Source organism: Barbus barbus (assembly GCF_936440315.1).
Source record: "Barbus barbus genome assembly, chromosome: 6".
NCBI classification, from domain to species: domain Eukaryota; kingdom Metazoa; phylum Chordata; class Actinopteri; order Cypriniformes; family Cyprinidae; genus Barbus; species Barbus barbus.
The window spans coordinates 7,742,875-7,767,107 of NC_136734.1; the positions used below are offsets into that span (position 1 = coordinate 7,742,875).

Genomic DNA, 24,233 nt, shown 5'->3' on the forward strand with positions numbered 1-24,233 from the left:
GTGGTCAAAACAGGGCAGGCTAGAAGCTCAAGAATGACTTCAGTGGCCAAGACAGGACAGACAGGGAACTCACAGGCTGGGGCCAACACCGGACTGAGCTCTGGGGCTTGAGCAGGCTTTGGCGCGGATTCATAGGTTGGAGAGCAGTGTGAGGCCCAAACAAGGAAAACAAAGATAAATCTCATTATAATGCATCCAGATGATTTACATTTGTTTTTTTGTTCAGTAATGAATATTTGTTAAAAAAAAAAAAAAAAAAAAAAAATGGTAAGAACAAAACAGGCTTAATTTTTTTGAAGAAAAATATTCATCCCTTTATAAGTTTCATAAAAAATAAATAAAATATCCAGCGATGCTGAAAAATACAATGCCACGCAAAATTGTGTAAAAATACAAAAAAAAAAAAGAATACTAAAATAAAGTGATAATAAAAGAGAGGCAGGAGGCAATGTTGTCTAATTTTACCATTTAAATGTTTTATTTGTTTTTCAATGACACTGGCTTTATAAATCTCTATTTCTTTTGCACTTGCTATCTTAGGAGATGCGTTGAAATTGTAAACCGTGAAAATGATAAAATACATTTCATAAAACTACTTACAAGCAGTGTACGTCCAAGGCAGAGGACGACCATACCTGCTCTGCCCCGATTTATAACAATACAGGTCATTTTATAGCTTTAAGGTTCACATATTTACATAGGTACAGCAACGCCTCATGGCACAACCACAAACCCTTGTTTTTATCTTTTTATCATTTTTTCTTAAGAATTATATATACACACTTCCATTAATCCGGCGGCCTGCTGCCAGGGAAACACAGTTACAATAATTTGTATACTAATGTAATTCTTACATTACCTGTAACTTACAATAAAATTAATACAGAGCTCAATCTATTGTCTTTTTCATAAAAAAAAAAAGTAAACTTATCCATAAGATAAGTCAACAAATAAAAATAAACATATTGCACTTACATCAGGACCGCTGTGGACCTGGATCAAAGTGGAAAAGGGAAATTCAGCTGAGTGCAATGAACAAAGCAACCAGTGAAACCTCTAAATAAATAACTACATTTGTTTGTATTGGTAAAACATGTCGTCTTATCAACAAATATAGGGAAAGATCCTAAGTGACCTTGTGCCCTATTAAATACAGAGTGCATGATTAAACCTAAAGTCTGGAAAAACAACATTTTAAGTGTAGAAAGAGAAGGTTAAGTAGGTCTGGAAGCTTCATAGTTGAGTGCCATTATGTCCTGAGAATACTGTCTTTTCCATTCTTAATGTGGAGCTACAATGAATGGCTTATTGGCTTTACATACGCAGCTAAGCATGTTTTGTATAGTTTTTAGAGACCAAGGACAGTCCATTTCAAGCTCAGAGCGAAATGCTCCAGTCTTCAGGTTCAGTTTGGTCCATTCCTCTAGATCGTTTGTACACTTTATTTATGAAATGTGTATTAAATTAGGGTTTTGCCATCATTTTTTGCACCCCTTCATGTGATATGGAGTCGACAGACATGGAGGAAGGTTCACAGGAACACCACTGAGCGATATGTGCATGATCAATGTATTCTACGTGCCATCCAGACATCCAACCCCATAGGCACAAGACATTTCTGAAATGTCCAGGAACGTCATCATGAAATGGAGAATAAAGAGAGGTGCAGTGCTTGAGCAGAAGAAGAGAAACATGCTAAACAGTACCCAGCTGTCTTAGTGTTAAAGAGGCAATAATCGCCTCTTTTGTCTCCAGTACACTTGGAAAACCAATTAAATAACAAAATTCAAATGGGAATAACCAGCATTATTCAGCATGGTGGTGCCCCACTCGTCCAGCGCCATTAGGTTGGTCACACTAACTTTTCCTCCATTGTTCACCTCTTGTAAACGAAGCCTTGTGCATTTCTCCACTCCCTGTCTTTTCATCACATTAACAGACAGAATGGCTGATGAGAATGAAATGCTAAGTGAAAGAAACCTCTCCAATGCTACTTTATATAGTCTCTTTCTCTCTCTGTCATCTTAGGAGGAGGAGGAGGATGTCGATGTGGTGCTGGGTTTCTTTTGATTCACTAAGTCCACGTAGAGTTCTGAACGCAGAAATCGAGGGTACGAGTCCTTCTCCATCAGGCCATATATCCTCCTCTGGGCCAGGTCGAAGCAAGAGCGATCAATGTTTTGCAAGTTTTCTTTAGTATGTTCCCTGGTGTAGGAATCCAAATTCACCTGGAGGACAAACAAAAAGCCAGTTTAGCCAGAAAGCATGTTTGCGGATTTCCCCCAGTCCATATATGGACCGTCTATAGACCTCGTGTTCCAGGAGGGCCACCTTCCAGCAGAGTTCAGCTGTATCCCTAATTAAACACATCTGAACCCATTGATCAAGGTCTTCAGGATCACTAGAAACTACTAGGCAGGTGTGTTAGAGCTAAACTCAACAGGAAAATGGCCCTCCAGGAGCAGGAATAGACACCCTTGGTCTAATGCATATTGCATGGAAATGGCAAATCACTACTTCTAATGCAATATGACTGACTTTATGCATCATCCAAGTGTTTTATTTATATTCCACGTGGAAAAAAGTCATGTTTACATTGACTATTAAATACTTTGTGCTTACTATTTGTGGAAATTCTGACAAATCATGGAGACTTAACACTTATAAACACAACTTTGTTGGTTTCTATGACATTTTCTATAACCATTCACGAAGATTGACACACTGAAAGCTATTTCACTTTTAAAAAGGAGTGAAAAAAAAATCACCCCATATCTTTGGCAATTTAGTATATAATTGATTATGGTTGCCAAACGTTTGATTATTGTAATAGGTCACCACTTGCTGTTCATTGAAAAGTCAGGGTCCTGAAACTAAAAGCAGTTGAGAAAAATGTTTTTATATAAATGTGTGTGTGTGTCCTACATGCACATAAAACAAACTGTGATGGTAAAATGGTCTCTATCCAGTAGCCAGAGTAAGCTGAAATCTGGACTGTGCTTCATGCTGGAAGTCAAAGTTCTTGCAACTTGAAATTACACACAGTCTTCTTTAGCCTTACTGCTCAAAACATTGTTGTGAGATCTGATTTTGAATTTCCAACCCTCTTTCCAAGTTTGCAAAATGAAAACATGCACTCATGCTATCTGCTGTGTTGTGCGGCCAAGAGGGAGACCATTAGTCAGGCATGACATCATATCCTCCATGGCTGCTTCTTTGGCCAATTTTTTAGGCTCATGACACAAAGCAGATTATTTTAAGAACATTTCCAGCCTTTTTTATGCTGCTAAATACAGAATGGTAGCATTGTTTATATGCAGTGAGTGGTATTCAGCAATTCCCAATTAACATTGAACTAAATATGAGACTTCATGCTCACCTCCTTACAGGACTGGATGGCAATGAATTCCGCAAAGATTTTCTTAGCTTTTGATGCCATCTTGGACTGTGATTTAATCTTCTTGTAATCGTCACAGGCCAGCCAGAAATCCAGATTCTCTTCACTAAACTCGGTGCGCAAGAAAGCTCTAAACGCCGCCAGCCCATCTGATGAGGGAGAGGGAAAAATAAAGAGGCAGAAAAGGGTAGATGTTATTGGATGGATAAACAGAGAACCATGGAAGAGGTAGTGCTGAGCGCCAAACCCTGAGTCACTACTTTACGCATAAACATGAGAACATGACTCCAACCAACGATTTAATTACATTTGTTCTCCTATGAAACTCCTGCTGCTATGTCCTGGGCGACATGAAACATTTTCATAATTATTCTATTATTATTTTTCAGCATTTCTTATTTTAATTAAGTTCCTGATTCACTTTCAGGCTCTCAACTTGAAATTCAAACCTATTACTTGTACTAAAGGTTGCTGTAGCTGCCAAACACAAGAAGGTAGACACTGCAGCAAAATGATAATATTTGCACTGATTTTAGATCATCTTTATGTAACCAGCAATACAGATGAAGTAGCTATATTTTATTCAGTACAGAAGAAAAAAAATACCAATAATTCAGCCTATGATTATTTTACAGCACATGCATCACAGTGACTTCCTTATATAGTAGCATTACACACATTTTTTTAGATTTCCTTTCAGCTCTAAAGGCGCCCAGTATTAAATAGAAGGAAGTGTGGCCCCGTCCCAAAGCACGCAATCACCTTTCCGTTCATAAGAGCCTGCTGATAACAGCATGCGGATGCTCTCAGGTTTTCATATGAGGGAAACAATCACTGCGGAAAAAGACATCTCCTGCCTCAAATTTCAGGATCTAATTGCATCACAAGCACTTTCAATGTCACAAAGCAAGTGAAAGTGCTTTGATCTGTGGTCTTTCTCTGACTCCATACAAATGTAGGATTCAATTCATCTAGGATTACTATGGGAGCCATTGAGCATGTTCAACAGACCATTCATTCAGTGACTCAGAGCAGGAAGTCGAGAGAAAGCATGCATGCTTAACACACTGCAACAATGCAGTCATCATCCCTGTGGATTCAAGCCAAGCCAATGGAATTCATCAAATACATCCAATATAACAAGTTCATCACATACATGAGGAAAGGAAATGACATGAAGAGAATATGTCTTACATTTGTGGATGAGCAGCTTGTCCAAAGATTCTCCCCACTTCATTGCCTCTTCTGGAGTGGGCCTGAAAATAAAGGCAGAACGGTTTTTCAGCAAACCCATCTCTGTCAGGTTTCTCATTGTGTGACCCATTCGAAGCTTTTCTCTCACTTGAGTGTGTGTGAGCATCTGTTGGAGTGTGTGAGTGTCTGAATAAGTCTCTCTTGGATGGCCTCTTTTATACTTCCCACTGTGGGGGTGGGATCAGACTGCTCCAATAGGATTACGTGTCAGCCGGAGGCTCCACCCACAACTTCTCTCATAGACTCATTCTGCCTTCATTGTCTGTCTAAACTCAGCACCTACAGTCTGTAGCTCTAACACTTACTGTGACACTGCCAAATAAGGAAACTGTATCTAACAGGGGAGTGTTATTTATCATAAAACCATCAGTCAGAACATAGAGAGCACTTAAAGATGTGTGCTTTACTCTCTTTTTTTTGTCCTACTTACAACTTATGTGCATTGATTTGTAGATCTGTGCTATGAAACAGTTCATATTCTGCAGCTCATAGCTGAACACACTTAAAATACTAATACTAACAATATCATTCATCGCCGCAATATAAGCGTTTTTGCAGCACATATCTAATCATAATTTAACCCTTTGATGCATTACTTAGTCTACATTAGACAGATCTTTTAAAGACATTTTAACTATCATGGTATACACATATTATATCAATGATAGTCAAATATATATAGTAAGTTAAAGTTTTAGTAATTTCGTTGTGTTTTTTTATTTATTTATTTTAATTTGTCTATATAGTTCTACTTATTAGTATTATCGTTATTTAATTTTTATTTCATGGTGACAAACTGAAATAAAAGAGTTTAATTTTATTTTATTTCAGTTCACTTTTTTTAAGTAACGAAATGTGTTTTTGTTTTAGTTTTAGATAAACCTGTGACAACGTGGTGATAAACCATCTGTCTGTGGAATATGGAATATCTATTACTACCATCTGTCTTTACTTTTGCAGTACAGATGTGTAACTCTCTCAAAAATTAATCATTTATTTTGGGGAAGCACTAAATCAAAGGGTTAAACTAGATTATTTATAATTGCAAAAAAATCACTTTTAAAGGTATTCATCTAAAAGACATCTTTTTAGACCTTTCTCAGTGTGTCTGTCTCTTTCATCCCACACACAAGAGCAGAGAGCCACCAGCTGGATCATTGCCAAGGAAGCAGGCGGACATCACAAATACACACACACAAACACACACACAAGCTTACTTGATAGACTTCATGGATTTGTCGAGCTTGCCGACTGGGCTGCTTCCAGGAGACTCATTCCTCCTCCTCAGGAAAGCGAGTCGATTCTTCATGTCTTTGGCCCTGTACACAAATGCACAGAAGGGAAAGAGTTGAGTTCTGAAGGTGATAAACAAACCAACAAATCAATCGAAGTCATGGAAAACACAACACCGTAAATCCAAATCAGATCGTCAGTGCAGTAACCCATTAAAAAAAAGTTCCTTTGCCGTACATGTTTTCCTCAATCCGCAGTTATCAAAGTTGAGAGGATGTTTAAAGTTCCTAGATCCGTTTTGAGAAACTCTTTCTGCCTCTTGTCAGTCTCTCTTCCTTCTCGCCAGTTCTGTGTCTGAGCGAGAGGATGAGTGAAGGGAGGGTTGTGCCACTCTCCGTACCATCGTTCTGCTGTTCAAGTGCCACCGGGAGTCCCGGAGGCCCTAACCTAGGGCCGATGGGCCCCGGGGACCGCTGTGGAGTGCAGCTGCATCTCCAAATCTCCAAAAACCTGACTGTTCACCCCTGGATCCATGTCTCATGAGATGCGCGCTGAGCTCCGGAACCTCCAGATGCCCGTCCTCCCTCTGCCTGACCTCAGGTACCTCTTCCAGAAGAGCAGGCTTCGCACAATTTCCGCCCACTGATTTCCACTGTGGCTTTGCAGATCCTCTGCCCTCATCATCTCCATTTGGCCTCTTGTAACGCAGGCACAGGCTGATGACAGTACCAAAAAAAGAAGCTGAATCACATTTTTGGCGCTCCCAAGGCCACCGTTTCCACTTAAAGCACACACTGAGTGTTCCTGCGGACCATGATTGTACAATAGGCATGAGGTGTTGTTAGATACAACATTAAGTTTCTACAATTCAAATACCCAATAAACAATTATTCTGCCTTGTAACATAGTACATCAGCGTAATTGTTCATCTGTTTACAGTTGCTGAGCTACATACTTGATGTTCTGTAAATTTGCTGTTGTATAACAACTTATCTAAATAGAATTTACTGTCAGAACTATTCATTTTGTGATCTGTTCATTGATATTTTTTTTCCAGACAATTGGTGTAAAAATATTTTACAACTGTACATATACTACTGTTCAAAGTAATTGTTGCTTTGCATTTTTTTTAAATGTCTTTTTAAAAAAAAAAAACGTTTTGCTGCTCACCAAGGCTGAATTTATACAATAAAACTGTGAAATATTTTAACAATTTGAAATAAATGTTTTCTATGTGAATATATTGTAAAATGTATTTTATTCCTGTAGTAAAAGCTGAATTTTCAGCTTCATTACTCTAGTCTTCAGTGTCACATGATCCTTCAGAAATCTTTATAATGATGATTTGCTGCTCAAGAAAGATAGAATTAATTATTATTTATTTTTTTCCAAAAACTGATATAATTTTTTCAGGATTCTTTGACGAAAATAAGGTTCAAAAGAATTTATTTGAAAACAAATGCAGCATTTATTTGAAATACAGTTATTTTCTAACAATGTAAATGACCTTTGATCAATTGTGATTCATTATGATGATAATACGGTATTTATGGAAGTAATAGTTGGTTATGCAGTGATTTGCGTCAACAGTGTGAACACAGAAACGGCCTTTACAGTGCAAATAAGTCAAATTCTGGAATAACTGCTGGCTAATAATCTGACCAAAAATGTTTCACTCCTCTGGCTAGGATGACGGAATGCGTAGACAAGCCTCAACAGGAAAAAGGAAGTCTGCAACTATTTATGACATATTATGTTGCCCTTTAGGCCGGAGCTTCTCAAAATTCCCCCTCTTTAAAGAGGACTAGCTGGTGACCATGCTGGTCAAAATACAACACCAGGCTCTTCTCGTTCCAAGTAAAATTACAACACAAGTCCTGAGCAAGATCATACATCAGGATTACAGAATCCAAGCAGTTTAGTTTAAACTATAAGTACCCCCCCAAGTACCAAAGCTAAGGCTGTTAGTATCTGAGAATCCAAGCAGCTCGGCAAACTGGGAAATGAGATGATGAAACGTTAGTCAGCCGTGGTGTGGCTAACTGAGAGGAAGTTCCTCACACCAGATGTTTGAGAAGGAAGGCGACAAAGCTATTTTAAAAGCTATGGAAAATCTAAAAATCTAAGTCTAAATGCTACACACCTATAACTTATAATTGCCGGCATACAACTTGATGGTTTTATCTAATTAATTACAATACATTTTGCCTTATTTAATACATTATTTATGGCTGGTGTTAACCTTTGAGGATGATACCAAAAGAAAGTTTTGTCAGATTTGGTTAACTGGGAAGAATAAATGCGTAAAGTTCGGTAGTAGAACTTCAATGAGTATACAGTATTCTCATAACTTTATTCTGTTATAATAATTGTAATTTTTTAAACAATTTAAACTATCATCTAAAATCTTACAGTCAAATCTGTTTTACATTAAGATCTGTGATATTTGACAAAGACATTTACACATAAACCTTTTTTATTTTGAATTCTCTGGTGTCACATAAGAATGTGAAAGCGCTCAGAATTGAAACCCTCCAGAGTCTGCTCAGATAACATCATAACTGCTGAAATCATCAGGCTTTTTGGGAGATAAACTGACTCACACACATGACTTAGATTTCAAACAGCTATCAAAACATTGAAAATGCCAAATAATGCAGTATTTTGGATGGATTCCGATTAATGGCACATTTGTATGTCAAACTTTGCGCAGGAAACCGAGTAGATGAAACAAATAAATCAAAAGATATTAATTCTAAAGCTCTCTTTGTATAAAAATAGAGCTTTTACAAGGAATAAATGAAAGTTGGCCAATAGGAATGTGTCAGACTGATTTATTTTTAACTTCCAGTGGGAGATCTGGCTTAAAATGAGAAGGTTTGAGAAGGAGGGTGTTGGATCATACGCACAAGAGGAAAGATTCTCATTGGTTTATGGGCCCTGGAAAATACTTCGAAGAGTAATGAAACATTTTACGATCCAGGTCGGGTTTCACTGGGATCTTATAAGCTGTGTAGCTTTGACGAAAACAGATGAATGCAAACAATAGGAAAACTGGCCTAAGAACAGTCCTTTGAGTCTATAACTTATGTAGACAGTGACATAAGGCTGAGTTTGTCCTCATTCAGCGCACAGAAATCGACAGGTTTTGTAAGGCCCTCAGTGACATTAAATGCAATGCTGCCACCTACTGGATATGATCATTATCGACACTATTTATGGGAGAGAGTTGTGACACCACCAGTATAACCACTTAAAAAACTAGCTACAGAAATAAACTTGATAGAAAGATAACTCAGTGAAAATACAAAGGATTTGCCAAAACAACAACAACAAAGTAAAGAAATAGAAATTTTACATTCCATCCAGTTTAAATGTGTATAAGATTTGTGTTAAAGAATCATACACACTCACACACACACACACACAGAGAGAGCGAGAGAGAGAGACTAAATCCAGAAGAACTGTGGTAACATCTCCAAGATGCTTCAAGAAACCTTCCTGCAAAGCTACAGTACTGTTCAAAGTTTTAGGAACCTGTTTTAGCACTAACACTTATTATTATTATTTTTAAACAATTAACCAATATTTGGTGTGACTACCCGTTGCATTTAAAACAGCTTTTGTCCTTAGTACACTTGCACATAGTTTTTCAGGTAGCTTTGCAAGTAGGTCTCTTGAAGCATCTTGGAGACGTTGCCACAGTTCTGGATTTATTCTGTCTCAGTTTGTTTTGTCATTGCAGATGGACTGGATGATGATGAGATCAGATCTCTGAGTGGAGCACTGACTCTTTGTGGATACAAAGATCTCACTGGATTATTACAATTAATAGCAAAAGGAATGTTTGGAGATATAAAGTGATATTTATGTATTTGAGATCAAATAAATAAAGTAGGTGCTTCACAAAGACATTTTTCAGTTGGTTATTAATATATTTTTCTTTAGTGTGCCAATAGAAAATATTAATTTCCTTCAGAAAATATTGTGAACAATGTGTCCTACAAGATAAAGTATGACCCACACAAAGTTCTGATCTCACCAGTCGCACTAAATTTAGAAGTTAGCAACTTCTCCAATATGCTTAAAACATCCATGAACACATCATGTGTTTATCATGATAAAGATAAGAATTGGCCATATTCAACCGTATTTAACCTGTCAGATGCATAATAATTAATAACTATATTTTCTTGTAAAGATAAATAAAGTGTAGTTGTAGCAAATGGTGTCAATGGATCAAGGGTTATCTAGTAACCAGATCATATTTAGTGTCTCTCTTTTAGCCACTAACAATCCACATTCAGTGAGCATTCCTCTGTGTGTGAGTGTGTGTGTGCACGTGGCACAAGGAAACACCCTCTGGCCATTCAGTGCCACAGTGTTGAGATTCCACACTGCTTTGCAACACCATTATTAATGGCCATGTGGCATCAGTCTGGCTGCCCTTCTGCACGAGAAAAAAGCCACGCCAGTGAAAATGTGTTACGGAGTATTAGTTCAGCTATAAAAAGAGGAGGAAAGAGGACTGAAAAATCACTCAAATACTCATACTTGGCCTTCAAATCAAACACATACTTGGCCTTTTGGCTCAGATCAAGCATAGTAACAGTGCTGTTACAGTACCTTCCAAAAATGTAGTGTAGAGAGTGCAGGGTAAGATGAGCTTCACCAGAGGAAAATAAGATGCACTGCATGCTAGGTTTATTGCTCTTTCATAGCTATGTTTCATTTAAAGGAATAGTTCACCCCCCAATTTTTTTTTTTTTTTTTGTGAATATTTCCTCACCCTCACTCTTCCAGCCAAAATAGCCATAACAATCCATAAATAACACTTCCTCCATTGAAAAAGTCCATCCCCTGTTGTGCTCTCACTTCAAAATCCACCAGAATATTTGTTTATAGCTGTTTTCATTTAATAAGGTTGTTTGAGCTCTGCATACTTCTCATCTGATTCAGACCAGATGTCTATTTCACTGGAGAAAGCAATATACAAAACTTGGTTTGGAATTGTAAATGCCTTCATGATGGATTTGTTTCTTACAAATGCACAGTTTTTGGCTTCACAAGATGTTAATTAATATACTGGTGTGGATGACTTGTGGGTTATTGATGTTTTAATCAGCTGTTTGGACTCTCATTCTGACGGCACCCATTCACTGCAGAGGATCAATTGGTGAGCAAGTGATGTAATGCTACATTTCTACAATGAATAAACAAATTTTACATCACATTTACATCATGGATTGTCTGAGAGTAAATTCTCAGCACATTTTCATTTTCGATTGAACCTTTAAATACTAAATTTGTAAAATTCCTTTCCATTACACATTTGGCTATGCTTTTAGCTAAAGCGAATTACCTGCATTCAGTTTTATCAGTTCATGCATTGTTAGGAAATCAAACCCTTTGTCACTGCTAGTCCCATGCTCTACTGTTTGAGCTTCAAAAAAAAGACAAAGTAAATGCACAGAACTATTAAATTAATGTCAAAAGCATAAGTCAAACTTGAAAAAAACAGGTGAAGCTATTGGACAAATTTTATATATCAAAGTTAAATGAGAATATACATTTAAGTGAAGCTTTTGAAGCAATGAAACATCTATTACATGATCGCAAATCATTTTTTCACACCTGGACGTTGGCCTCTCCTACTAATTTACAAGTTTAAACTTTTGAAATGCTAAGCTCTTTAGTTAACACTTTTGAGACACCATATGGCATAGTGCATGATCGGTTGCATGTCCAGTTGTGTCAGAAGCTGTGCAAGCTGCATTTGGAAAGGACATTAAACGTGACTGCATTGCTTGACATTAAACGTCTATCATGCTTGAGAGATCGTGAACCCTCATTTAGAGAAAAAACCATTGGGGTAATTATCAAGCAGAAGCAGCTGCTCCCGCGCCTCCTCACGGCACAGGCCTGTAATCTCTCGACAGGAAGGACACGCCCTCACTGGAATTTATCAAATTAGGATGCTCTGATCCAGCTCCTCTGAGCCTGTTGACAGACATTTCCCCACAGCCAGCCCTGCAGGGTAAGCCAGAGATAGAGAAGGAGAGGAGATGGTTGCAAGCCACAATTATCTCCAGGCTTTGCCAATTCCCTCTCTGCCCGGCTCATATTACTGCCCATAATAGAGCTCAGCACTATTTCAGGCCGTGAAACCAGGACACTTGCTGTGGGAAAGACATTTAGATCGTGACGACTATTGTGATGATGCGCGGTTGGACTTCAGTTTAAAACAAGTGCAATGTGGAGTCCAATAGGAGTCTCTAAAATGCTGGATTTCTGCACCAAAACACTGGTTTAACTACGAAATATATCATATTTGTTCAAGCAATGTGCTTTCATGTGCGTGTATTGTGTGCGTAATACATTTGTACATAATGTACAATAATAATACATTAAGTACTCTGTACATCTCTCACCCTCACTTTAATGTCTCCTTCAGTGCCTTAATGTAGACCATTCTATTAATTTAATTAAATTAAAAGCCTAAAATAAGTAATAAAATAACTGAAAGTTACATAAAAATAAGCTAAATAAATACATTTTTATATTTTTGGAGTGAAATATGTTCCTCACATATTTTTGATACATTTCATGAGATTCACACAAGCAATTTAATGAATCAATTCAGAAACACTTTAAAATATCTTATGTGAAGAACATCAGGAGAGATTTAAACCACGACAGATTTAAACCAACACAAAATAGGAAAAACACTTTCAGGTTAATGAAACCTCCAAACATCAAAAGCCAAAAGAAAGAAAAGCTGAAACATCAGCAATTCGCGTGAAGCTCTTCCAAACGCCCTGCCAGACGAGCCACAGGAGATGTGAACTCCTGTCACCCTCATCTTTTCCCTTTTCTAAAGTAACCTCATGCTTTCTATTTTTACCTCCCTCCTTCCCTCTTCTCATTACTGTGAGAACTCTCAGAGCAGCAGAGGAGACACTTATAGGAGCATTTGGTCCCTACCTTTCAAGGTACTTCTCAGAGAAATCCACCATTGTGTATAAGGTGTGTGTGAGGGGTGGAAGAGCAGGGTGCTGGGACAGTCACATTCCTCTAACCGCACACAAAGCCTCTGTATCTTTATATAGCACAGGATCTATGAGAGGCAGAACTAGTGTGAGCCAATCACAGGCCATATCACCACTACCGCAGACTGCTGTACTGTGTGTCAGTGTGTTTACAGCACACAAACTGTTCCACATACAGTCTGTCTGTCTGTTTACATGTGGCTGACAGATGTTTTTATGTTAAATTGATTGAACCGTATAATGAAGCAGATATGTCGATATTTCAGTTGGTGTGTGCGATTTGCTATTTTTATCTATCTATATCGTTATGCACATATATATAGAGTTTGGTGTTAATATTTTTTTTTTTTTCAGTAAGAAATGTGACAGTAAAAACATCATGGTATATTTTCCATAAAAATATTAAGGAGCTGAACTGTTTTCAGCATTAAAAATAATCGGAAATACTATTTGAGTATCAAACAGAAAACAGTTATTTCAAATTGCCATAATATTTCATAATTTTGCTGATTTTAATTTATTTTCAATAATAAATGCAGTCAAATAAATGCAGCCTTAGTGAGCAAAAAAAAACTTATTTCAAAAACAATAAAAATTTGGCAGACTCAAAACATCTGAATCTAAATGATACATCTAAAACTTTTTGGGTCCTGCTTTATATTAGGTGGCCTTAACTACTATGTACTTACATTTAAATTAATAATTTGGTACAGTGCACTTATTGTGTACATACATGTTCTTTCACTGTACTTATATTGTTAATAATACCTTTATGTATTTACATCTGTAATTAATTTCTATAATTACATGTATAATTACACTGTTGCCCCATCCCTCACACTTTAACCTACCCTTAAACTTACCCATACCACTTAACCTGTCCCTAAACTTACCCGTATCCCACCTCAATAGCAGTAAAAGTGTTTTACAATACAATATGAACACAATAAGTACACTGTACTTATTTTTTGATGTAAGTACATAGTAGTTAAGGCCACCTAATATAAAGTGGGACCGTTGGGACATAGGTACTTTGGCCTAATATATGTATTATTATCCAAAAGGTATCTGACATTTATTGTACAAAGAGAAAACACAACAAAGCTAGTTTCAAATTCTAAAATAGTTATATATATATATATTAGTGCTGTCAATCAATTAAACCATTTAATCGTGTTAATCACAGTCATGGACTGTGATTAATCTTGATTAATCACACATTTAAAATACTAGGATTTACCTGTAAATGTGTTGAAATAAAGAAATGTATGACAAACTAGTTTAAGGAAACAGAACCTTCCACATCTCCGCCAGGTATGAGACATAATCCTTATTATTCTTTTTTTTTTTTCAGCCATTATCAACCTTTATACTGGCAACCAAGCCACAGATCGCTTCAATCCCATTACACATTTACCCAACTATTATCAAAAGTATTTCTAAATAAATACAACAAAACATTTTCTTGCGACCTTGCATGAAATATTATGATAAAATGCATTATGAAGAAGAATTGGACCTGTTCTGCAGGTGCATTAGAGCTAACATTAGCATCATGATACATAAGACAATTTATTAGAATAGTACACTTTTACTCAGAACTCACTTTAAACTTCCATCGAGTGTTTGTAATAGCTTCCTTTTGCGATCACATGTGAATACACCCACGGCTCTGTAATTTTTTCCCTTGACTGTATTTTCAAAATAGCCCAATTGTGCGGGGAGACCATGACCCTGGCAACACTGGTTCACTGTACCCTTATAAAATATGAGTATACAGATCTCTCGCGCACTCTCACTCTCTCTCTCGGACACACACGCGCTCTCTCTCCGCGACTTTTGTCGAGCCCGGCGCCTCATAATCACACAATCCCTGCGTCCCAATGTGCATACTATCAATCCTATATTACCTAAATAGTATTGAAAATTACTAATATCACATAGAATTTAGGATGGATAGTGTGCATATCGGGACGCAGGCTTCCGCGTTGCGATGACCACAAGAGGTTGGGGTCAAACCTTTTCAAATGATTAATTTGCGTAAAAAAAATATTAACGCCTTAAAATTTGTAGATTAATAGCATGCGTTAACATGTTAATGTCGACAGCCTGATGTGTATATATATATATACATTCATATTGTGACACTATGACACCTGACACTCTAGGAAAACTGCCCTAAATCATCCACTAAAATGACTATCATATGTTTGTACATCTATATGCCTTTTACATTAGTGCACATTCTATGGATCATTGAGACCATTCATGATCACGTTCAGTGGCTTTCACCAGATGCCCAATAATTTAATTTAATCAAAGTTGAATTTGTCTTTGAATGGAAACACTCATAATGAGGTAATGTGATGACAGGCACTCCAGCCACCACACCTGGGAATTTCGCTCGCAAGCTCGTGTTGACAGTGAAGGTTAGAGTCTGCAAATGCATCCTGTAACATGAAAGCAGCTGTGTCCTGAGCCCTTGGGTGTGCCACGGCTCAGCTGCTCACAGATCAGTTGAATATGCAGACTGGACATCTTTCTCTTTCACCAGAGGTCTGCAGTTCCACTGATCTCAGATGAGTGCTAGTGTTTGCTTGCTGTGTCTAGTCTGCTGTCATAAACCAGGTGCCAAAAAGGTCGAAGAAAAAAAAGACTTCCTGCTATTAGAGCCAAACCAGGTGCAGCTGCTATCACATGAACTGCTCTGTGTAGGTGGACATTTCTTCTTATTTTTTTTCTTCTCCTTATTAGGAGCTTTTAGATCAGAGTTAAATATGCTTCTAGCTACTTAATATCAATTTTACATGCTGTTGTGTACTCAAGTTAGAAGCAGAATATCAACATGTATTTCTGTATTCTATTCTATTCAGTAAATGTCCCCCATCTGAATTAATATACAAGTGATCAATAAACATTAAATTACTATGTGCAAATGTATGCAATATTAATGAGAATATAGTGCAAGCAGCAATGATGGGGTCAAGCCCATTGGCAGAATGGGCAGCCAAAGAAGAATCATGAATAAATAAATAATGTCAATTTTGATGCCATTTTTATGTTTTGTTGTGTTATAGTGCCACCTGCTTTTTTATGTGTCCTCAGACAGAGCTCTTACAAAGGTGTTTCTAGGAATTAAAATTGATTGGCTACACTTTCAGCACAAGTACTTTCATATTTCCCTGAATATTCTACAGATAGTAGCTTCTCAGTGAGATACTTGACCTAAACTTTCATTACAAATGAGAGAGAACATACAGGTAATAAATTAAGATCACGCAGGAATCCTTTTATATATTGGCCAAACCTAAATAATGATACATCTTATTCCCATATCCTGTAGGTAAAACATTCAGAAAAAAAAAAAAAAAACTCCTGATCAATTTTTAACATTCTATCCTGTTCACAAATTCAGTGTACAGTAGCTCATATGAAGCAACTATGATAAGATACAGTGAGAGATGGAGATGATACGATATCAGAAGTTACTGATTTTCAACCGTTGCTGACATGTTGTCTACATGCTGTTGAAGATATGTAAATTCAGGGGAGAGAAGAGAAGACATTTGGTGTGATATTCCTGTTTAATATTGTGATGCCAACTAAATGAGGCTCAATTTCACATACATTTCACAACACAGTGCTGCCCACATTCCACTCTCGCTATAACAACACTTCTGTTATTGCATATGCTGCGTTGTGGGCATTCACTGAGTCATGTACAAAAATAAAAGCGCGTGTGTGGACTCAACTAGGCCATCTTGGTCTGGTTATAAAGAGTCCAGGAAGGGAACAATGGTTTTGAGTGTGGTAACAAAATATTTTAAATAAACACTTCTCTGAACTGATATGTGATAGGAAAATGGAGAAGTATTGGATCAGATAAAGGTGGATGCATGTTGGTCGACTGTCTTAGCCACTGTTTCTAGCTTAGATACTTTTGTAATTTTGTCTGGATATATCAAACAATAGTGGGTGGAGTTAAAATAACCTTTGCCAACAAGACAGGTTATTTGAACTTAGTCTAAACTGACATTCTGCAAAACAAAGGATCATTAAACACAAATAAGGGTTTACTACTACAGACCCCACAACACTGCAAACCATGCTTTTAAGTTAGTCAACTGATCGATCTGTGACATTTATTTAGATTCTCTGTTGGTTGAATGACAGGACACAGCTTAACTCACAGCTGAACTTTGGTACGCAGTGGATGACTTATTCACGTGAGTTTGTGTTTCCAGTCTTGCTTTCACGAGTATGAATGGAAGTGAATTCAATGCAAAGTCTAGTGTTACTGTGACTTAATGCAGCTGAAACAACAGAATTAGAACAGCTGCAAACTAGTAGTGTGTATGTGTAAAATAAACCACTCCCATGACATGCACTACTTGCACTGAGCTATGATGAATTTCTGATTTTAAATAATGTTGCCGGTTATTTTATGTTTATGTATGTTTTCAATGTGCTGCAGTCACCTAGTTCCCCAAACACCTCTTAAAATACGTGTCTGCAAGAAGATTAAATCATTACAACCTCTTGAGAGACAGAAGCGATATTCAGTCAGTGGAATATTAAGTTTTAATCCCTCAAGCGGATCGGGGGAAAGCAGTGGCTACTAAACATACCAGATCATTTCACCACAGATTAGCCAAAGGCACTAGGCCTGAAACACTAAAAAATGGTGTCAGTACTCTAAACATGTCTCTTTGTGCCTGTTAAAATTAATTTATAAATAGTACATCAACATGATCAATAATTGAAAAACACTGATAAGAAGAATTGAATTTATAGACATTTCATCAAATTCAAAGTCCAAGATAAATCATGTTAATGGCAAAAATATAATCTTTAATGAAACCAATTAAGTAATAAACTGCATTCTCTTGAGTCTGTATGTACAAAAGTGATTGATTGATTGAAGTAAATTAAAAGGTTAGTTCACCCAAAAATTTAAATTCTGTCATTAATTACACACACTCATGTCGTCCCAAACCTGCAATCAGTGTTGTTTACGTTCAGTAGATAGCATGCACATGCTGAACGTAAACAGTGCTGATTATTTTGTTTACGTTCAGTGGATACTCTCCAAAATGGTGCAAGATGGTAACTCGGGGAGAGGAATTGTTGAATAAATTATGTAATTTTTTGTTTTCTTTGCACACAAAAAGTATTCTCGTAGCTTCGCAAAATTACGGTTGAACCACTGATGTCACATGGAGTGACAAGAATTTCACTCACGAAGGCACATGTGCTGTGGTGGTGACAATAAAAGTGATTTGATTTGACATGGACTATTTTACCGATGTCCTTGCTACCTTTCTGGACCGGGAACATTGCAGTTGCATTGCTGTCTATGGAGGGTAAGAGAGCTCTCAGATTTGATAAAAAATATCTTAGTTTGTGTTCTGAAGAAGAACAAGGGCTTATGGGTTTGGAACGGCATGAGGGTGAGTAATTAATGACAGAATTTTCATTTTTGGGTGAACTAACCCTTTAATACTTTTATACAGAAGGGATGCATTAAATGCATCAAAAGTCACAGAAAGGAATTATATTTTTCCAAAAAAAAAAAATCCTGGTAAATGTCTATTTATCAAAGAAGCCTGAAAAAAAAAATGTATTATGGTTTCCAAAAAATGTAATGAAGCACAGATGTTTTCAACATTAATATTTATAATCAGAAATGTTTCATGAGCAGTAAATCAACAAGAATATTTCTGAAGAATCATGTGATACTGAAGACTAGAGAAATGATGCTTAAAATTTAGCTTTGAGCACATATATATATATATATATATATATATATATATATATATATATATATATATATATATATATATATATATATATATATATGTATATATTTTATTTTTTTTTGCTTGTAAATACATTCAAATAGAAAACAGTTCTTTTATATTGTAACTAGTGCTGTCAAACAATTAATCATGATTAATCGCATCCAAAATAAAAGTTTTTGTTTACCCAATATATGTGTGATTATGTGTATGTTTATTTTGTATATATAAAGACACACACATACAGTATATATTTTGAAAATATTTACATGTATTTACATGTTTATATTTATATTAATATAATTTACATTATATAAAAATCTAAAATCTAAATCTAGCATATTTTTTATTAAATATATACATGCATGTGTTTGTATTTATATATACATAATAAATATACACAGCACACACATATAATATGTAAACAAAAACTTATTTTGGATGCAATTATTCGAGATTAATCGTTTGACAGCACTAATTGTAACAATATAACATATTTTAAGATTGTTTAAAGATTTATTTAATACTGCTGTACTTTTGATCAAATAAATGTAGTCTTGTTGAAGAGACATATTTTGAAAACTGGAAAAAAATCCAACCCTAATCTTTTGAAAGTGTAGGTGCCCTGAATGTTGTTATCACAAATACTGTACTAATTAGAATATGGAAGTAGTTTCTGCTCTTTTGATGTGGCTCTTTTTCCTTCCTACAGCACAGGATGAATGCTGAAGTTTGATACTAGATTTAAAGGCTTGCGGAAATAGTTAATTCTCAGAATAATAAGGAATAGTAAAAGTGACGACTGGTAAAATGTTTGTTAAAATGAGTGTCACCAAATCTGTGATTAATGTGACTAATTTTAAATATTTAAATTTGAGTCACCATATCAAAAGAAACATTCTCTGCACAATCTAAAAGTTTGATTCAGACAGTTCCAGTTCACCGTTCCAGATAGTAAAAACTTTTCCTCTATTGTGTTGACCTGAGCACAGGGCAGTTGATGCCACGAGAAGCCGTTTTAACTCTATTGTTCTGTAGGTGTGACAAGTAATAAATACCTAGAGACACTTTGGCACAATTCACACCTCACAATACAAAAGCTCAGATTAACTGTCTGTGAAGAGTTTAACACAGTATCACACATGATAAGACATGCACACACACACACACACACAAGCTCTAGTGAACTATGATAACAACATCCTAACCATCATGGAACTGAAGAAGTTTGAGAAACTATGAATGTAGGACACAACTTCTATAGCTTGTGCAACACACATAGACTGCATACAATGTTACCTTAAAATTTTGCCAAATTAGGTCAAAGGTAGTGTTTCTTTTTTTACAGTTCAAATACCTAACCAATCTAAATCCTGACTACAATCAATCTGATTTCACAATGGGCTACTACTGTCTTCAATCAAATGAAAACTTTTTCATTTGTTAACATTAGTCAACAACAACACACTGAAAAGGATTTACCTGCAAACAATTTCCACTCAGAAACTGCTAGTAAATTTAATAAACAATTGCAAATAAATGGCAAGTAACACGTTGAATTAAACAAGCAATTTTGAAGTAGAAAGACTAGCATTTTCTTGTGCAAAAGTACCCCAATAGTCTTTGTTTTATTTCCAACTTTGAAAAATCCAATATATTACAATGTAGTTATGAGCTTACAATGGAAGTTTTACAGTTTCTAAAGCCTTTACTAATCTTAGTTAACTCTGCATTATTAGTCTTATATCTGTTCGTTTTATTTAACTGGCCCTAGCTAACTTGAAATAAAAATTAAAAGTTGCATTTTTATTAAGTAACCTTAACAAAGATAAATAATACTGTAATGCTACTGTTAATGCATTAACTAATGGTAACAAATGGGAGATAAAGTAAAGCGTTACCCATCTCAAATCACGTCAGCGTCTACCATTACATTTGCCACAGTTATCACAAAACTAGTGGAAATTTCACTATTAGATTAAAAGAACTAACGAAGAACTAAGACCAACAATGAGATTTTTCAAATTTTTTAAAACATCACATTAAATGATAAAATAAGTTAACTAGTTGAGACTGAGAAAATGGGAATGGGACTTACAGGTTTTTGGATTTCTTCTTCTTGGTCCCGTCAGGACGCACGTCACAGCTGCATTCAGAGCCGGCGCTCAGCTGTGGAGAGACCAACAGTCAGCATCATCCAGTAAGGAAAGCAACGCAGCTACAGTTCCACAAGTAGCTAAACCAAGACAAGTTAATCCTCACCGTCTGGTACAGGCCATAGCTCTACACTGTCTGTGCGAGTGTGTGTGACCCTGGTTTCTGTAATCCTCAGCAGTGAGTGTGTGAGATTGTGTGTGTATGTGATATGCTCAGTTGGTTTCCAGCCATGCCTGGATTAAAGCAAGGGGCTCAGACCTTGGAGTCACATTACACTTCCTGTCCTCAGAGGGATATAATAGGCTGAACGGACCGAGGAGAAAACAGGGGGAGGGGGAGTGAAAGTGGGCTGTCAGTCTGAAGGTTTGAAACCACTTTGAATGTAGAAGAATGAGCCATTGTGTGCAAGTCCTATCTTGACCCATGGTCTGGCTGTAGCCATACATGGCACAGACGTCTCGTGTTGCGACTGGACAATAAACAGCTTTTCTTGGCCCTCTCGGTTAGACAAATATTTCCCCTTCTGTATATATAATGTTTTGTATCACATCTGAGCTCCCTCAGGATTTGTCACACCTCTGAAAATGAGACTTTATCGAGCAAAAACATTGTTTCAACAAACTCTTGTGACAATGGCACATTATTCTCTAGACTTGGAAGGTATCTACTTTATTGTGGTGTACGGTGTTTAGGAGTAATGGCAAAGTAAGAGAAACTGTGGATAGTTGTAACACAGGGGTTTAACTATGCAAATATTAAAACAAACAAACCTGCTGTATATAAATACCACGGCTGTCCTTTTTAATTGTCAGGCCATTTTATTTTTGTCTAGCTTGTTCGGAAGGAATTACTTTTTTTTCTTTTCACAAGTAAGTGTAAGTGTAATGGATTATCAAACAAATAAACCAAAAAAGTAGGCTGTTGACTTGATATGTGTTTTTAAGCAGACTAAATGATTGGAGAAGAAAGAAGTCTGTCGTTTATTGGGTTATGGATATTTTGTTTAAAGATTTCAAAGTCAAATAAATAAATAGTGCATGGATGAATCGTTCACAATAAAGCTCTATCTATTTTCCAAATGCATGTTATTTTATCAATAACATGCATTTATGAACTGGATATGGGAAATCTTCATTTCACACTGACTTTACGTCCATAATTTCTTTTAGGTAGTTACAACTCACCTCAGTACAGGGGTAGTTCAAAACAACTCTACACAGAAGCTTTTTATTATTATATTACGTACAGGTATATATGAGTACACCCCTTAGCATTAATAACGTTGGAGGGCATGATTGAGTTATCTTAAATTCAAGAAACTCTTTAAATGGGTAGTTCTGAATTTAGATGGGTTGTTCTGAGAACAGCGTTATCAGAACCCACCCATAGTCTCACAGGGGTCAGAACGGTCAGCTCTGGCATCACAATAAAGCAACTAATCTTAGGACCCTGAATGTGGGAAGCAGGAAAACCAGATTCCCAGAGGAGCCATTTCTGCAAGCTCTGATGCCAGGAGCAGGAGAGGTTGCATTATAGATTTTTTTTTCTTTTTTTCTTTTTTTCTTTTTACCTCACAACTGTAAAATGCTTCTTGTGTACTACTGACTTTAAAACACTGCAAGATATTTACACAAGTTTAGGTCACACTTTATATTAGGTGGCCTTAACTACTATGTACTTAAATAAAAAATTAAGTACAATGTACTTATTGTGGTCATATTGTATTGCAAAACACTTGGGATACGGGTAAGGTTAGGGAGGTATGGCTAGGTTTAAGGGTGGGTTAAGGTGTAAGGGATGGGTCAACAGTGTAATTAGAGAAATTAATTACAGATGTAACTACATATAGGTATTTTTAAAAATATAAGTACAATTTAAAAACATGTATGTACACAATTAATTTAATTTGTAAGTACATAGTAGTGAAGGCCACCTAATATAAAGTGGGACCCAAGTTTATATAAATGTAACGTTATATTTTTTAACACTTTTGAACACGTTGAACTGCTGGATGGAAAAAAAAAACCTGGTATAGCACACATACAGTGGCATGCAAAAGTTTGTGCACCCCTAGTTGTTATTTATTTAATTATTTGCTTGCTTACTATGAATAGTTAAGACAGTAAAACATTAATTACACTCCAACAAGTAGCCTATAAAGATTATTTGGTCTGTTTACACTTTTAGGGTGTATTCACACCTGTCTCCTTTGGTTCGATTGAATTGAACTCAAGTTTCTCCCTTGGTGCGGATCTTTTGGCCAGGTGTGAATACAGCAATCGCACTCGGATGTGGCCCAAACAACCGTACCGAGACCCAGCTGAAGAGGTGGTCTCGGTCCGGTTTCAAACATACTCTGGTACGGTTGAATGGATGAACCAATGGATGGATGACCTTAGCACATGTGTGGGTTTGTTTACAATTTCTGGTTCACTTGCAAAAAGGGCAGTGTGAAAGCGAACCACACCAAAAAAAAAAAAAGCTTTTTTCTGGTGTGAATACACCCTTAGAGTATAAAAAGGGAAATGTGCACCATGCAAGAAACTTGAGCTGTCAGATAACCTTTACCAAGGTCTCAGACATTAGCTTGTTAGGTCTATAGCTCTATAGCTTGTTCACAATCATTATTAGGAAAGGCCAGCAGATGAAAATTTCAAAGCTTTATTAATATTCTTACTTCTCAAAAGTCCCAATAATCAAAAACCATGGGTTCCTCTGAACAGTAATTTCCTTAGTTCGTAATGTAATTAAGAAATGGCAGTAAACAGGAATGGTGGAGGTCAAGCTGAGAAGAAAGACCAAGAAAGACCAAAGAAAGGGGGTGGGGGGGTAATGTTTTTATTTATTTATTTTCTTTTATAGACAAGTTTACATCATGATGTGTTTACTCACTTTTTTTAAAGGCCTGGATTTCATGCCTTCTTGGAAAAGAGCACCACCATATTTCAAACTGATTGTGGTAGAATTTAATTTAGTTCATGGGTGAACTACTCCTTTAATGCTCTGGACTCTCTCCAAAGTAATGGTGACTCAAAAACTAAACATCAGTGTTCTTTAAAGAGAGCTGAAGCTTTGCTTCAGGAGGATGTCCCTACAGTTCATTTACAAAATGTTGTTCTCCAATGAAAACAGCCCACTAAAATGTCAAGTAAAAACATTAGAATGATACTGACGTAAATGCACACACACATAAAATGACGTTAGAGGAAGTCCATTAGTGTGTGACCAGCAAGCTTCTATAAAACAGACATGCGAAGCCTTCAGGTGGATTGCAGATGTAACAATATTTACCCTAGTGTTTCTCAACAGGATGTTTATGAATTAGAAATATGTTTCCATCACTTG

At 36.4% G+C, this 24,233-nt stretch overlaps 1 protein-coding gene across 4 annotated transcripts in view; it reads right to left on the reverse strand.

Annotated features, from left to right (window-relative positions):
• Positions 1–453: 453 nt before the first annotated feature.
• The window catches only part of LOC306871947 (regulator of G-protein signaling 3-like), a 137,318-nt gene continuing 113,538 nt past the window's right edge, over positions 454–24,233 (reverse strand). For 2 of the 4 annotated variants that reach the window (XM_079420225.1, XM_079420226.1), the window contains 5 exons: positions 20,830–20,900; positions 5,869–5,970; positions 4,592–4,653; positions 3,380–3,546; positions 454–2,228 (listed from right to left, as the gene is read on the reverse strand). In XM_079420225.1, coding sequence (XP_079276351.1) covers positions 2,025–2,228; positions 3,380–3,546; positions 4,592–4,653; positions 5,869–5,970; positions 20,830–20,900 — 606 coding nt within the window. In that variant the 3' untranslated portion in view covers positions 454–2,024. Of the gene's footprint in view, positions 2,229–3,379; positions 3,547–4,591; positions 4,654–5,868; positions 5,971–12,868; positions 12,961–20,829; positions 20,901–20,993; positions 21,129–24,233 lie in introns of those variants that run through there. The other 2 variants (XM_079420228.1, XM_079420227.1) reach the window with 2 other exon arrangements.